The sequence below is a fragment of the Augochlora pura genome, chromosome 7 (genome assembly GCF_028453695.1).
Source record: "Augochlora pura isolate Apur16 chromosome 7, APUR_v2.2.1, whole genome shotgun sequence".
NCBI classification, from domain to species: Eukaryota; Metazoa; Arthropoda; class Insecta; order Hymenoptera; family Halictidae; genus Augochlora; species Augochlora pura.
The window spans coordinates 16,130,501-16,146,684 of record NC_135778.1 but is presented as its reverse complement, the minus strand read 5'-3'; the positions used below and the strand labels follow the sequence as shown (position 1 = coordinate 16,146,684).

General features: G+C 36.7%; 3 protein-coding genes across 5 annotated transcripts; all 3 read left to right on the top strand.

Annotated features, from left to right (window-relative positions):
- The first annotated feature begins 332 nt into the window (after positions 1–332).
- Positions 333–3,085, top strand: LOC144473581 (uncharacterized). Its single transcript, XM_078187551.1, has 9 exons — positions 333–401; positions 553–679; positions 748–898; positions 1,042–1,183; positions 1,265–1,529; positions 1,656–1,771; positions 1,835–2,029; positions 2,397–2,522; positions 2,606–3,085. The coding sequence occupies exons 1-9, from the start codon at positions 333–335 to the stop codon at positions 2,933–2,935; spliced, it is 1,521 nt and encodes a 506-aa protein (XP_078043677.1). The 3' UTR covers positions 2,936–3,085.
- A 696-nt stretch (positions 3,086–3,781) lies between these two features.
- Positions 3,782–10,646, top strand: LOC144473306 (uncharacterized). Its single transcript, XM_078187077.1, has 18 exons — positions 3,782–4,406; positions 4,744–4,837; positions 4,912–4,979; positions 5,056–5,188; positions 5,247–5,350; positions 5,612–5,807; positions 6,074–6,295; positions 6,363–6,533; positions 6,834–6,975; positions 7,036–7,203; positions 7,370–7,631; positions 8,379–8,750; positions 8,828–9,053; positions 9,124–9,272; positions 9,334–9,504; positions 9,583–9,745; positions 9,804–9,938; positions 10,468–10,646. The coding sequence occupies exons 1-18, from the start codon at positions 4,216–4,218 to the stop codon at positions 10,486–10,488; spliced, it is 2,988 nt and encodes a 995-aa protein (XP_078043203.1). The 5' UTR covers positions 3,782–4,215; the 3' UTR covers positions 10,489–10,646.
- Positions 10,647–11,385: 739 nt separating this feature from the next.
- On the top strand, positions 11,386–16,091 carry Arf79f (ADP-ribosylation factor 1). 3 transcript variants are annotated; one of them, XM_078185276.1, is made up of 5 exons: positions 11,386–11,516; positions 12,702–12,873; positions 13,086–13,195; positions 13,401–13,526; positions 13,737–16,091. In XM_078185276.1, exons 2-5 carry the CDS (start codon positions 12,726–12,728, stop codon positions 13,899–13,901), a joined length of 549 nt encoding a protein of 182 aa, XP_078041402.1. In that variant the 5' UTR covers positions 11,386–11,516; positions 12,702–12,725; the 3' UTR covers positions 13,902–16,091. The 3 variants fall into 3 exon arrangements, with proteins under 3 accessions (XP_078041402.1, XP_078041404.1, XP_078041403.1); XM_078185278.1 differs by having other exon boundaries at positions 11,428–11,569; XM_078185277.1 differs by lacking the exon at positions 11,386–11,516 and adding an exon at positions 11,586–11,797.
- The last annotated feature ends 93 nt before the right edge of the window (positions 16,092–16,184 follow it).

Below are 16,184 nucleotides of genomic sequence, written 5' to 3'. Positions count from 1 at the left end.
TTATACCCTCGCCAGTTCCTCTACAGTATGATGTTTTAAATGCATGCACATGTAGAATTTTTAAAATTTTTCTGTCTTTTTTAAACATTTTTTTCAAATGTAATTATATCAAACATTTTTGAAAATTAGGATAAAATTTAAAAAATCGTTTTTTACATGTTCGCATATCGTAAACTTTTTTTCCTTTGTTGTACACGCAATTCCCTGTATCGTTTGATTGGCGTATTAAATGATAGCGCAGTCTTTTGTCAATTTGTTTGGATGCTTGTCAAAACTAATGATACTTGCACTTGAGAAATAAGTTTTCTAAAAGCCTCCGGAGGTTTGTGAAAATGGATACTGAAAATGTTAAAACAGAGTCGCAAAATCCTAAATTGTACAATTGGAGAATGTCATACACCGTAATTAATGCTGGCCGACAAGACATAATATTCAGACGAAAGTCTTCTTTCACGTTCTGTGTCGGTATCGATGCAGTATCTTTATTACGCCTAATTCAAAAAGAAGTTTAAAATAAGTGTAACATCAGAAGTATAATGACAAATTTTATAGACTTACAGACGTCAATTACAAAACGCGTGTCCAGGTGACATAAAACTGTTGAAAGACTATGCGGGCAGTATCAAGGCGGAAACTAAGCGGATCGATGACGATGGTGAAGAGTATGAAACACAATTAGGTACGCATATTACTACAAAGTAGTCTTATTTGATAAATATTGGTATGCGTAAATTTTACTATTGATAGATCGCAGTGATTCGATGTTGGAGTCACCGAAATTGAAGGTTTGGGAAGAATACAAGAAACTGCTATTATTCAAAACGACTTATAAACCACAAAAGGATCTGCAATCATTGTTAACAGAAATTACATGCTATCCGAGAGTTCTTGTCAAAAAGTATTAATCTAAAACTACATTACATTAAAAAACTAAACTTAATAATTGAATTAACTGTGGGTACAGTTACATTGAAGCCAATGTAAAATAAAATACTCGATCATTAATACATCGAACTAATTATCCACTCGTATACAAACTAGACCACCAGTGAAGTCGCAGCCATATCGAGGCGGCGCCTCGTCGAAAAGAAGCATAATGAGACTCGAAAATCAGAAAGCAATATTGGTAGCGGACTCGAATTACGTGCAGTTTCGTAACTTCAAACTGAACAAACTCTACAAGGTATATTTTTCGACAACAAATTGTTCACGTGGGACGATTCGACATTACGTAACCAACGTTGCCCGTGCCATGGTGTCTTAGAAAACGATCAAATTGCAAAATATTACAACGTCACCGGCGAAATTTAGAATACAAAGTTGGCCGTTTCGCTCCTATTTCAACGTCGTGGTAAAGCCCATAATGGAAGACAGCTCTGTCGTTCCGCCTGGCATGGTTATGAAATTCATCGTTTCGTTTTACTGCAACGTTACCGACGAACCGGAAGAGCTTCTCGTGGTGAATGTACAAGACGGGAAACCGGTGATCATCAGGCTCCACGCATTTAAGGATCCCCCGGTTCTGTTAGGTAAAATCACGCGGACGTTGATAATTAGGCTGCGAACATTTATGCATTTATGATAAATTCTTATTCTATTTTTGCAGCGAGTAATTTTAACGAAGGAAACTTTCTTTCAATTTTAATGTTCCACAGAGCAAGACCATCCACGCGAGCAAGTCGGCTATTTGAGAAGCATCCAAAGGTCCTCGATCGCTTCTCATCCGGAACTAGGATCTTCCGACTCGAACGAAGCGGAAGTATATCTTCGTGCTATTTCAAAATAGCAACGATAATCGTTCTATTTTATTGTGAACAAATACTGTTCTTTCTAGTCAGTAGACACAAATACTAGTACGTCCAGCGACAGTGACGACATGGGTTTCAAGAGGACGAAAATCGAATTATTCGATTGCGAGAGGAGCTTCGTGGGGGAAGAAGTTACTGTGCCAATGAAATTCAGGAATATGGGGGGAGAAGGACGATTCTTCGTTATAAGCGAGATCGATTGGTGTTCCATGTACATAGAAGTAAGACTCTTTCTAACCAGAGATAATTAGAAGCGCGTCTATTGCTAACATTAGTCATCGTCCGACGAATAGATTAATTGTAATAGAATCATTTTTTCATGCGATTTAGTCGGACTTTATTACAAACCGTGTCATGTGAATTTACATGTGATAAGGCAAACGAACACGGAAGTTATTCATCCGGTAAATTGTTACTCGAAGTAGTTTTATATCGAAACTGACCGATTCTGTAACCTAAGATTCCGTCCGAAATATTTTACTACAATTCAGTGCTTCGATTCGTCTAAACGATATCAATAATTTTATCGATAACCGATAGCCACACCTCTAATTCAAATTCCTTCGTTCGCATAATGTTTCCTTGAAGGATGTCACCGAGGAAAATCTGCTAAAGATACCGCCGTTCTCGTTCTGGCCTGTGTACTTCAAGTTGAAGCCGCAGGATGAGATAACGTTTCGCATGCAATTCAAGCCGGACAGTTGCGGGATTCATGTAAAATGATAAACGGTCTTTGTATATCTACACGTGGATCGTCGATTCGACCGAATCTTTCCGTCCTTATCTATTTTTACCAGGTCGACAAGCTGTACATACTCAGCGACACTTGCACGATGGTCGCACTGGAAATCATCGGGGATGGTTTGTTGTACGAGCCGAACTTCATCCAGCTTAGTAATGTATCTACGTCATCGTTACGAAATAGTACTGTTGACATAGTCGTACTATGTTCTCGCCGAGCACTGGCGTTCGCAAGTAGTAGGTCACCCGCTGGAATTTGTCAGTCGTTGTTGTGCCACGTGTCCCCAAATCTTGCTGTGCGCGTAAATCGTTGGCAATACTGCAATATTACTAATTCTATTTTTCGTTTATTTTTCCTCAACTCTGACAAATCGCATGGCAAATAAAACTATAATGTAGAGATCGCGGATGTACCGAAGTAGGAAGTAAATGTGTTAAAAACATAGGGCCACGTTTATCTCTGAACCACTACGGGAATTTAACACGTTGCCAGTTAGGCGAGAACGTAGTTCTATACTTTCTAAATCGTTGTCTGCGGAGCCCGATTACGAAAAGCATGTTATTCTTATTTCACGGCGTCCTACTGAAAATTCCGAGTAAGAGAGATACAATATCTGTTATTATCTCCGCTATAGCTATTCGAAAACATAATTGCCTATTGGAATGTCGTACGGAATCAATGAACTCTGAATGCGGCAAAGCGGCTTTCAGACAACCGCCTCTCTAATTGTCGCGTTTCAGTCCCTAAACTCTTGACATTCAAAGCGTTTCACACAATATGATATTATGAATAGGATTCATGAATCATCGATCAAACTTTTGTTACATTATTATACGCATTTATTTGGAGAGCTTCGGATATTTACGTTCCACGCGGAAACTATTACGCTCTATGTGTGCGATTATTAGACTGCGGATTTTTATGCAAAATAATTTCTTTCCTTGTTTAATTATTTTAAATTTTTTTAATGTCGTAATTGTTTTATATTTGATCTACTCATTTTTGTCATAAAAGCATAAAGTCTGCAGATTGTTGGTAATAACTGGGCTACGAATTTATATGGAAAATAAAAATAGTCTACGACAATTATAATATAAGTTAAATAAAAGAGTCGTCCTTTCTTTGTTAATTATATTACATTGACATTTTCAAACTCTTTTAATCTTTCTAGTATTTGAAATTGACACTGACTTATTTTTACCATAAATGCATAAAATCCGCAGTCTGATAACAATTAAAAAATATTTATAATTGTTATAATTTCGGTAACCGTAAAAAACGACATTAGAAACTAGTCGTTATTACTTGGTTTGATAGTTCTAGTGGTGATACCACAACAAGCTTTACATAATTCGATTTCCAACTATAAATTGGCTGCCGATAGAAACAACCGTTAAACTTTCAGCAGTTGGAAAAGGCCTGGCTTCCGAACGTGGCTACTGATAAACGTGCACGTTATTACGTAAACGTGAACGCGAGTGTTCCGGATGAAATTGGGCAATGCACGGTTTGCGTGAGCAACGTTAGGTAACGCCATGCTCCGAACGTCTCTTAATTCCGGGATCTTCGACGATTCATTCACTTCGGAACGAATGTCGTGGGATCGCGGACTCGACGTTCGAACACTGAACGAATCCGCTTGATCAATTTTTCAGCGAAATAAGCATGCATTTCCGATGGGCGAAACGAACGACGCGCGATAACGAGACGGATGACAAGAATTACGATCATCTTCCTCTGAGCCGTCTTCACGTCGACCCGGAACGCGGGATTTTATCGCCTATTTCTGCGCATCACTTCAACGTGACCGTCGAATGCAAAGGCTTACGGCCGAGCCTTTATTCCGCTGTTCTGAAGTAAGTCTTCGTAGTTCCGTAAACGACAGCTAGTTTCCGGAGATTGAAAATGTCCTGAAAATGACCGTTTCGATTATTATTACAGTTACGAAAATATTTACGGTAATGAAAAACTGAACGAATTTCGTATATTTTTACGCAAAATGAAAATTGTCCAAATTAATTGTAAAAGACACGAGTATGCACGAGTAAGCATATCATAACAGCTTTCATCCCCCTATTATTTTTCACTGCAGAATCTCCGCTGTTCGACCGCATGAACGCGCTCGGTTTTAATAATGTTCCTTGTTATTTTAAATAGCATTGTCATTGTTCTGAATCTTTCAATCGTGCTTAGACTGTTCGCGGAGGACATACCGCTGACAGCCATCTCGCCGGAACTGCAGCTGCCTGTCGAGACCTGCACTAACAGACGACGCAACGCAAACAGCGTAAATTCTCCATTGATTTGTTCGCTAAATTCGCTAAGTATTTATCAAGCTATTATCGCTGACGATATCGTCAGTCCGTAGATGTCTGGGTCGCCGGCGTGGAAGTCCGACTGCAATATTCCATCGACAACGAGAAGGAAACGTTGGTTTCGATATCATTCGTAATATGAGATTACGGTCGTACAAGATCATTGTTTACACTCCCGATTTCCTTAAAGTGTTGCTAAGTGTTGCGAAACGAGCGGCAGCCTTACAGAGTCTACCTCGAGCTATGAATATTGTCAGTGCGGCGAAGAAGGCATCGAAGAAATGGCCGAAAGGATTACCTATAGTCTATGCCCGTGTCAATTAGTGAGTAGATCGATGATCTCTCCCAACTGCGATACTTTAACTCGTTTAATTGTTGTAGATGATGGAAGAACTATTTTCTCACTATGACATGTTCAATTTAAAACAGTTTGAACCATACCTATGGGAGCACATAATCAGCGTAGGGATAATCAGGCCAACAAGGTTTATGATACTTCGAGGATTTAGGTTCACAAAATGTGTACATACTTTGATTATTGATCATTTTAATATTAAAATAATTATCCCTCATTCTACACACTTCTGTTAATTGGAAGAAAAATATTATTTCCGGCTAAAGAGATCTTCATTTTATTTTATGAATGTGTGAAAAGCAAAGTTCACTTGTAATCGAAGTCTGTGGGCGTTTGTTTTGGATCTGATACAATTAGTCTGAGAATGCTATCCTAAAAACAAGTTCGACAGGTCTCTCTACATCGGCATCGAGCAAACGTATCAACTGTCCGTGAAGAATCTCTCCGATAAATCTATGACGTTTTCATGGGGTGACGCGGAGGGTCTTGACGTGGACAAGTTGCAACTTTGCGTAAGCCCGCAAAACGGCACAGTGGCCGCCAAGGGCACGGAAGAGGTCAAAATAACTGCGGTGCCGGTGCAAGAGGTGCAATATTTCACTTCTTTAAGAATTTTGATCACACGATGACTGATCAGGAATTCATAATTAAATTATGTTCAAACAATTAAACGAATACGTGGTTGAAACGATTGAAATGAACCGCAAACAAATTGCAAATTTGTAATCGTACAATTGTTCATGTAGAATTCAGACCATGTAGCAATATTCTTTAATTTTACCAATTGCAAAATATCGAAACTTTAATAATGATCTCGCTCCAATGAAAATGACATGCACGTTCGACTTTTTAGGGAATCGTGCAATTTTTACATATGCCCTGTTTCGTCGACGGCACGCAAAAAATCATAATGTTGATGATCGAGTGTGCCATTGAACCGCTGTGCATCACGTTTTATCTCCCCCAAAACGATTCCGACGTTTTCAAGTGGAAAACGAATTTCACGCGTGTTGAATGGCGCATGGAAAACTTGTATATGGCTTCCTACATGGAGGAGAAGTCCAAAGGAGCCATGGTGGGTCGGAAAGAAAATAAAAAGGGGCGCAGCGTGTAAAGCGTATCGTTAACGAGTAATTTTGCAGAATCTCTTGGACAAGTACAAAATGCAAGTGGAACGGGAATTAATGAACATGAATCTAGATCAAGGAGACTTTCTTAAAGATGCTTCCACGAGTACTTTAACGTCTGACCTGACCGGGTCGGGATTGGAGGTGGAACATTTTCCGAGCGCACGTACTTCGGAAACTATTAAAGTAAACGATTTTAGAATGTTACGTCAGTAACCCGAAAATATGAATTTCTAAAGAAGCTTCGAAATTTATGGAAGAGAACTAGAAATTTTTGAAAAATTATTAAAATATTGTACAGCATTTTGTTAAGGGTCAAAATATCTCTTAAAAATCAATACGAATTTTTACTGATTTAAATGAAAGCTATACTAAGTTTATAGTCTTTTATATTTTGCAAAAGCGTATACCGAAATTCTTCAATGTGTACCATAATACTTTACTCTGTCCACCTCCAGAAAATATTATTTGATTAAATAATCGTAGATGGATAATTCTTCATCGGGAGAAGGAAATTACGGTGAGGAAATCACAGCATGCTACAACGTGGTACCATATAGTGAAACAATTTTACCAGCACCGACGCAACCAATAATAATCGAATTTCTGAATTTACCGTACAGAAAAGGTATATCAATAATCTCGCATCGAAGCACTGCGACAGATTTCACGCGAAAACCATTTTCAGTGCAAAAGAAGACATTCATAATCAAAAATGAGACTGCAATTCCAACAGATTTTTGGATCTCTGTAAAAAATTTTCACCCTGATAAATGTAGCTGCGAGGAACAGATATTAGAAAATCGTGTGAAGTTCATGTTCAAGCAAGCATTTGGACAAACTAGGAACGTAATCGGTAAACCAATTATTAATTGTAAACTTGAGTCGTTGAAAATGTAATTAACCGGGTCATCCTCAAAGATACGAAAGAAGATTCTTGTTAGTTCTATGGGATGACTTGAGAGTTTGGAAAAGCATTAAGATCTTAAGGAATGACGTCTGTTGTTTTGTTTCATTTTCAGAGGAAACGTTAAGCCGAGTGAAGCGACCGGATTCAGGTGTTGTAATTTATGTAGATCCTTTAAGTTCCGATCTTGATCCGTTCCTAGCCGTTCCTGTAGATATATACGTCTTGGCCGACACATGGGGCGTGTACGTCGACGAATTAGAAATCAGTATTACCGGTTTGCCTCGATATACAATAGCGATCTACATTGAAGTCGTGGAACCACCGATATCGTTGTCAATCGCGCAGAGCACTCCGACCGCGGTACCTCTTCTCAAGTAAGACAAACATTGGTTTCATAGCATAATGTCGAGATACTACGGTCGGGTAATAAATCAAAATGAGCCATGGATCTAGGACTTAGAAATTATGAACTCGGTGGTTCGATTTGGAAGACTCTTTCATACACATATTCAAACACCGAAACAGTCGTGTGATTTAAAAATCAAAGTATTAGGAATCCTGGTTCTAGGGAATCAAGGGTCATTGTAACAGGAATCCTGGACCCATGGATCCAAAGATCAAAGTAGAAAGAGTTTTAGTGCCAGGAACACAGAAATAAAAACAGTAGGAGACCTAGACCTAGGAGAAGTCAAAGCAGTAGAAATACAAAACTCAATGATCACTCAAATGATCCCAGAACATTTGCTAAATTTCTATATTCTACAATCTCATAGCCTAGAGTCTTCCATCTTGGATCTTTGTTTTACAGATACTCCAACCTTGGGCTCAAAAGTCCGCCCCAAAGCTCTTTGTTTTAACTTGTAACAATCGATGTCTCTACACCGAGTTGATCCAATTCGAGCGTCTCCGTTTGTTGATTCAATTATAGCTTCTCAGCACTAAGTTGATCCAATTTCAGTACTTCAGTTCTACCTTGATCTCACTTGATTCTAAAAAATAGAAATCAATCCGTAATCAAAGCGTTTAGGATCAGTAAACGAACGAATTCGATGTCCTAGCTTTTGAAGACCTTAAACAGATTTCGAACAATTTATATATCCATGGAACTTTATTGTTTACAGTTATGGATTAGAACCAGTCGGGGGTCGTCTACCCACTAGAAGAGTGTTGATAAAAAATACGAGTGGTTTACCTCTAGTGATCAACTGGCACGTATTTTTGATAAAGCCAAATACGACTGAAAAGACACCCCCTATCAGCGTCGTTTACGATATTTGCACCCCGTTTACTGATGAATTATCTAAGGAATTGAAAGTCTGCAAATTGCTAAGACACAGGGAAGTATTTATGAAGCGACGCGTGACTATTGATAAAAGTGCAGTGTCAAGCACGCATGGTATACTCTACAGGCCTACTATAGTCAATGATACTCTAGCAGGATTGTTAAAAATGAATTCAGATATATCTGATCAAATGAAAGACACTGATGAACGGTGACTATTATAGTTAAGCTCTGTAATGTATAATGTCTTTATTTCAAGCCTTAATTTAAAACGTAATCCCTGCTCAGAAGAAAGTCTTCAATTGTCTCAACTAAGACAATGCATGACAAACCTCCAGAGAAGGTTGAACGAGTGCATTTGAATGCAGCCAAAAGAATTCTGAAATACTTATGCAGTCAGGATAACGCAACGTCAGATACAAATACAGAGCAAGATGACGCAGAATATGAAGATATTGAATTTAGGATTTCAATAATGCCTTATTACGGTGAAGTTAATAATAATGTTTGCACTGTAAGATGATAAAATATTTGTGCTTCAATTTATTCAAATATAAAATATTGATGGTGTTATATTTCTTAAGGTTGAACCTAAAGAAATGTTCATGATACCAAAACACAGTGATACAATTGATATAAATATTTATCCAGATAAATGTGTATCGCATGGTCATTTTGAAGGAGAATTTGTCTGCAAGGTTTTGGGTTTGATACGAATAGCTCCAATTGATAAGTTTGTATACATTTAATACTCTCAATGCATTTTGAATATTAAACATTTTACTAATTTTCAGATATCAAGATAATCAGTTTTACAGACCAGATGGGATGTACTTATCTCCTGTGGAATTCGATATTGCAACAACAACCTTTAAAACACAGTTGATGTTCGATATTTCTAGGACTGATAGAACATTTACGTGTTGCATCAATAATGTAATGACATCAAGATCAAAACAATTGGAGTATGTATCATCTTAAAATTTAAATATATATAAGAACACATCCTGATTATACATTAATGTTACCATATCTAACTCCAGGATGACGAAGACATACTTCTTCTATAATAATCAGGATGCTCTAACAAATATAGTTATGGAAACATATTACCCATTTCAAATCAAATCTACTTCTGTATACTCTAATACAGATGCACCCATACCATTGGCTGGTTTTACTATAAGTGGACATGGATGTGCACAGGTAATAAAATTGTTTACTTTAAAGTTTCTAAAAGATGAAGATAATACTGCCTTTATAGGTAGAAATTGCTTGCAAAGTGGACGAAGAATTAATTAATACTATATTGCACACAAACAAAGCTCAAGAGTTTCGTAATTCAGTAATAACATTAAAGGAACCATTGCACATTCTATATCCAGACAACACCAATCAGGTTTGCACAATTGAATTTTTCATTTATGATTTTTAATCAAAACAATGACAAATACAAGCTCAAGGTTAAAATTATGCAATTGCAGGAAGTTGAATTGTGTTTACAAATATTGATACCTTCATTAAAATTATCAACATATACGTTAGATTTTGGTATTGTCTATATAGATGAAACCAAAAAATTATCATTGATTCTAGAAAATTTATCAAGTACAGTTATTATAGTCAATAAATTATTACATGAATTCTTTTCAATGATAACATATTCATTTATTTGAATTATAATAAATTACTATATTATATTATTATAAATTATCAATAGTGGCTGCTTTCAATTTCAAAGCAAAAGGTAGATATAAGAATGATAATTTTTCTGTTGATAAAGAAGAAGGGAAGTTTTTAAGTTATCACAGTGGTAGCAGATACTTTACCCTTACAGTCTCCTTCCAACCAAAGTAAATTAATGGATAATATTGTTGTTAGATTGAATTAATATTGCTCACAATACATAATTATATTTCTAAATATAGGAAACCTGGACAGATCACTGAAATATTGGAGATAATAACCGAATTTCCATATAATGTGGATGAGTGTGAGCTTGTAGGAGAAGGAACATTAGATGAAAAATATTATATACCAGGTGTATAAGTAAATGAAAACTATACAACATTAAAGTACATTTTTACTGTTATGGCCACATGAATAATAAAACTAAAATAATAAAACAATAAAAGAAAACTTATATCAAATTCAATTATCAACTAATTCTCCATATTTATTCGTAATTGGTACAATGATTTTCATAAAAATATATTAATTGAATTCTATATAGCAACATGCGAGTACAATAATAAAAATATAAAACATTACACTTTTATTACGAAGTGAAATGGAAATATAGGTCACTCATGACCCCACTGTACCAGTTAAGAGTTAAGAATAAACATAAGTACCTAATAAAACATAAGACAACATTTTATAAGAAAACTGAAGTTCTAAACTTCATAAACTACCGGCATTTTGGTGTCTCGTTGACTTTCGCGTCACACGTCAACGGTATGATCAGCGTTATATGCTTCAATCACGTTGCATACTTTGTGTATACAACATAGTGTTTTATTTAGACCGAATTTAAAATTATACAACATAAAAGAAAACATCGGAATTTTTACCTTAATGCATCTTCTGGTCACTGACCAAGTGCTACGTTGCCCTGTAACGTCATTATCGGAATTCGTAATTAAGAGGGGAAAAAAAGAAGGCTATCTTTTCGCTTTCATGAGCGTGGGCCATTCCACGAGTACACGGCTCACTTACTCACCCACACACTCATGGAATTTTTGATGACTTACACGAGTCGCGGCTTCGGTATCGCCACCTGGCGAACCAAACGGAAATCATTGTAAATTCTCACCGTCACGTGACCGATGTAACCAATCGGAGAATTTCGAGAGCCCTATACGTGGCATAAGGCATGAATCCTTTCCACGTCCGCCATTTTGACATACGGTACTTTTCGAGAGTGTTGGTTTTATGTTTTGTCGTTTCTCGTGAAAATAATCTTTTTTACTGAAACGTAAGTAACGCAAGTGGCTTGTACGGGCGGCCTGACATTACGAGAAGCTCTCGGTAATCAGACGACATTTCTAAATAATGGAAGTTTGAGCGGGGAACCTTTGACGATTCGCTGGGGAGTAGGTCGAAGGTGACAGACAACCGGGTGTACGCAGTGGCTTCGCAAGCTGCACAATATCTTCCGCCTTGCTTGCAATACCTCGGTATTGGCGTTTTAGCTAGCCGATCACGTTTTAAAAGTGCATAAACCACCGGCGAAAAACTCTAAAGTGATCCCTGACGGTATGCTAGTCCGATAATCATAGCGATGTATTAAAATGAGAATCAATAGCGGGCAGCGTGAGCATCTCGTGCGTGTCTCTACACGTTCCCTTTTTTTCTTTCCTTCTCTTTCGTTCGTCAATTTAAAAACTACGTATCAGGTTGTTCGCGATGTTATTTCCCTTTCTTTTCTTTTTCGATCGCGCGCCCTTCGTAAATGTGCAGGTTAGCTTTTTAGTCTTTGTGTCAGCGGCGTATCAGTACATTACGCATGTGTCTGCTTCGTTCGTTCTGTCTAAAAAATTTCCGTATTTCGTGTACGTGAATTCTGTCGTCTCTGTTAAGATCGTATTTTGCACGTTGTTTCCCCGTTGTCCCATCGGTTCTTTTTACACTTTGCGTTTGCCTTATTGAAAATATCTCGCCTCTTTCGCCGACAGAGTTTAAAGGCCTGAGTATTGTTGCACGTCGATTGGTCGTGCATCGTAGGTTCGCATATGTCGGGCACAGTTAATTTCCTTCTGTACTAATTTTAAACGCCGCGTTCGAACGATTGTTAGTTATAATTTCGCGACGGTATATATTTTTTATTATCATTGTGCCCCAGATGATGCTCTTGCCCCTGTACTAACTTATCAGTATCTCGTTCTTTTCATAAATATTTGTGCTCGTTTTCGGTTAGATTGGAAAAAGGTTCGAAAATTACTTATCATTGTTTAAAAAAGTCTGTCTCTTTAACCAATTTAAAGAATTGAGCAACTAACCGATAATATTGTGAGTCATCAAATACAAGTGATACATTAATGTGATCTTGCATCATATAAGACGAATTTGAATTAAAATATCCTCTAACAGTTTGTTATGCTTAATAGATTCCAACTAATTCATTAGTAATTCAATTTTTGTGTAATATTTCTTGTTATAGGTATTTACATAACCAGCACCAATCATGGGGAATATGTTCGCAACGTTATTCAAAGGCCTCTTTGGCAAAAAGGAAATGAGGATTTTGATGGTGGGTCTTGATGCAGCGGGTAAAACCACAATTCTGTACAAATTAAAATTAGGGGAAATTGTTACTACGATTCCCACTATAGGTAATTTTCCTTACCTTATTTTCTCAATTTCATTGATTACATATGGCATTTAATCATGAACTATATCCTCGGTGGAATCAGCTACTACTACAAGGAAATAGTAACATTAATTGATTCTACTATAGGAAGATTTCAGGATTAAATTCCACATATTTGCATGTCAAGTGGAGAAGACATAATACAAGTTACTTACATAAAATTATGAATTTTAGGTTTCAATGTAGAAACAGTTGAGTACAAGAACATAAGTTTTACTGTATGGGACGTGGGTGGTCAAGACAAAATCAGACCCCTCTGGCGACATTACTTCCAGAACACACAAGTATGTACCGTGGATTTATTCACTTAATTATCATTTTTTATACTTGTCATATAATGTTTAAACTGGAATTAAATTTATATAGTTCCTTGCTTTCTATTTGGTTGTAAATTCTTATAGTCAAACTATATATGTTTATTTCATAGTTGACTTGAGATGCATATGAAATATAATGGACCTTTTATTCATGGATTAAACCTAATTGCAGGGACTGATATTTGTCGTTGATAGTAATGATAGGGAACGTATTGGTGAAGCGCGTGAAGAATTGATGAGAATGTTAGCAGAAGATGAACTTAGAGATGCAGTCCTTCTTATATTTGCTAACAAACAAGTACGTATAGTCTTTATAATATTAATACACTCAGTTATGTACATACATAATTCTGATATAGCCATCTATAAAACATTAAAGGATTTAAAGCATGTTAATGTTTGTTGTGTAAACAACGTATGCTATATTTGAAAAATGGATGTGTGCCAAGGTAGACATAGTGGTAAAATCATTATATGAAGAGGAGCTAATCAATGAATAATATTTCAGGATCTCCCAAATGCGATGAATGCAGCAGAGATTACTGACAAGTTGGGCCTGCATTCACTGCGTAATCGTAATTGGTACATTCAAGCAACGTGTGCCACAAGTGGAGACGGACTTTACGAGGGTCTTGATTGGCTCTCTAATCAGCTCAAAAATGCCAATCGCTAATTGGACCGTTATTCTGTCAACATTCAGTTGCTATATTAACATCATAAAAAAATCAGCTGCACACCTGTCCCCCCCATGAATGAGTAATAATATAAAAAAAGAGGTAATACTAAGTGCAAACTGCAAGATCATCTTGGATCTTGAGTGGAGGGTGAAAAGATTATCGAAAGTTGTCATTGTGCCAGGAAGTTTTTGCCGGGGGGAGGGGAGTGGGGAAATCCGGCCGGAAGCACACATTCGAACGGCCACACAGGACTATTGCCTTGTGCAACTTATTATTATAATTATTATTACATTAGCATTATAGTTACACTTTTTACACAGAGATACCACGAGAAAAGTGGGAAACTTGGAAGTAATTGTATTAAAGTACCTAACTCTGAAACATACAATACACAATTTGATTAATTAATAATTTGAATATCTTTGAAGAAAATTTTACGAACAACCAAAAAAAAAAAATATACCATACGTGAAGTACCCACGGTGTTGTCAGTTTGAATGCGTTGGACATACTGATTATCATAATGTAGCTGCATATTGTACATTACATTATATAAATACGATGATAAAAATGTGATCAATAGAATGAGAGAATGTTGCTCTGTCCACTACATTACAAAATGTCACATCGGCCCATCAGTTGACAAAAAAAAAAGAACGAAAACAAAATATGATGCAGTGAGTGGTAACTGACGGTGCAATGACTTACTGTTTCTAGTTACAGAAGTTTGTTTCTATTTTTTTAAGTTTTCAGTGGTATACGTCAATACGAAAAAAAAAAAACAAAACGATGAAATGCAAAGCAAAACTATACAAGTGGTTGTCTTACTGCTTGACTATCGGCAGGTGCAGTAAGTGCACCCTCCTTCACCTGCTCGCGATACCGACTAACAGTTAGCCAACCATGTATATCTCAGTGTAAAAGAGATATCATTTATTTATTGCACCTTGATAAGGTAAAACAAGAATTAGAATATTGTCAACATTCCGAAATTATGCATCGATCGTGGCGGGAAATGCAGACGAATCATTTAAGAAGAGTAAACAAAAAAAAATAAAAAAAAAGGTAAAAGATAAGAGAGACGCTAAAAAAAAACGTGTGAAACATAAAAAAAATACGGAAGAACTAGGAAAGAACCTCTCGCAGCAATGAGAGGATAGGCCTCGCAATTTCTAAGCCAGATATCCATACTGGCACGGCGATCCGCCAGATGAAGCCATTTTTGCAAGCCCTTTCAATCTCCTAATGTTTTCCTGTCCTTTAAAAAAAAATACAATTGTTTTTACAAAGTAATCTTCCCCTAAATTTGATCAAATCGCCTTTCCGTCATAATGCGAAGATTCGTATAATTATATATGAATGTTTAAACAATTTGTGAAATATACTGTAATTGTGCTTTATGTAGTCTATGTGTTATTTGCCGTTGAAAATAGTTTTGTTTTTGTTCTGGCTGATTACATATACATAGAATATAGAGTCCTCCCCTACGGGGTGCATGCATATTGTGCGGGGAATGACCAGGATAAAGGTATTTCCGCACTAATGCGAGAACCATAAATATCATAGACGATATGTATATATGTATATGTGTACACGTTAAACAAAATAAAACATATACATGTATACGTATGAAAAATGTATATACGCATACATCCATAATACATACTTATATATTGAAAAATCATGCGAAGAGAGAGAAAGAGACGAACACACCTCTTATCCTCGTGGCTTCGAGCTCAGCCTGCACGCATCCCCCTCGTTCGGACTATGGTACTTCAGTTCACAAGCACGATTACATTTCTCCTTTCTTCTTTTGTTTCTTAAACAACTAAAGACTGCGCACCGCCCATACCGCATGTTTCATTTAGCCACTTAAGTTCTCCCTTTCCTCTTCTGCTCCCTTTTTTTTCTATTGACTAATTATAGAAATAGTAACAAGATAAATTATGAACCGTAGGTTTTTTTAATCTTCCAAAAGACCAGAACAGAAAAAAAACGAAAATTGTGTAAGATCGTACGACTTTAGCGGTAAAAAGAACAAAACGAATATTGTGTGACAAACTTTTCTTTTCATTTTTTAAGTAACGTGTGTATGTTTTACGATTAGCGATAATTGTGGACTTCGACGAGGATATTATTTCCCCGACTCTGTCAGAACAAAAATAAAGAACGTAATATTTAAGGTGTACGATAACATTTTATTACCGATACACGGGTTATCGACCCGCCGCGATGGAGACTCCTCCATCCTGAATTAGACACTTGTTCGTTCAAATAGT

Bases quoted from the DNA above. Each gene is read 5' to 3' on its own strand.
- LOC144473581 (XM_078187551.1), top strand. From the start codon at position 333: ATGGATACTGAAAATGTTAAAACAGAGTCGCAAAATCCTAAATTGTAC. The intron at 899-1,041 runs GTATTAATCTAA...TATACAAACTAG, and splicing joins CCGAGAGTTCTTGTCAAAAA to ACCACCAGTGAAGTCGCAGC. The intron at 1,772-1,834 runs GCTATTTCAAAA...TGTTCTTTCTAG, and splicing joins AAGCGGAAGTATATCTTCGT to TCAGTAGACACAAATACTAG.
- LOC144473306 (XM_078187077.1), top strand. From the start codon at position 4,216: ATGCATTTCCGATGGGCGAAACGAACGACGCGCGATAACGAGACGGAT. The intron at 5,808-6,073 runs GTGCAATATTTC...TCGACTTTTTAG, and splicing joins CTGCGGTGCCGGTGCAAGAG to GGAATCGTGCAATTTTTACA. The intron at 6,534-6,833 runs GTAAACGATTTT...AAATAATCGTAG, and splicing joins GTACTTCGGAAACTATTAAA to ATGGATAATTCTTCATCGGG.
- Arf79f (XM_078185276.1), top strand. From the start codon at position 12,726: ATGGGGAATATGTTCGCAACGTTATTCAAAGGCCTCTTTGGCAAAAAG. The intron at 12,874-13,085 runs GTAATTTTCCTT...TATGAATTTTAG, and splicing joins TACTACGATTCCCACTATAG to GTTTCAATGTAGAAACAGTT. The intron at 13,196-13,400 runs GTATGTACCGTG...ACCTAATTGCAG, and splicing joins ATTACTTCCAGAACACACAA to GGACTGATATTTGTCGTTGA.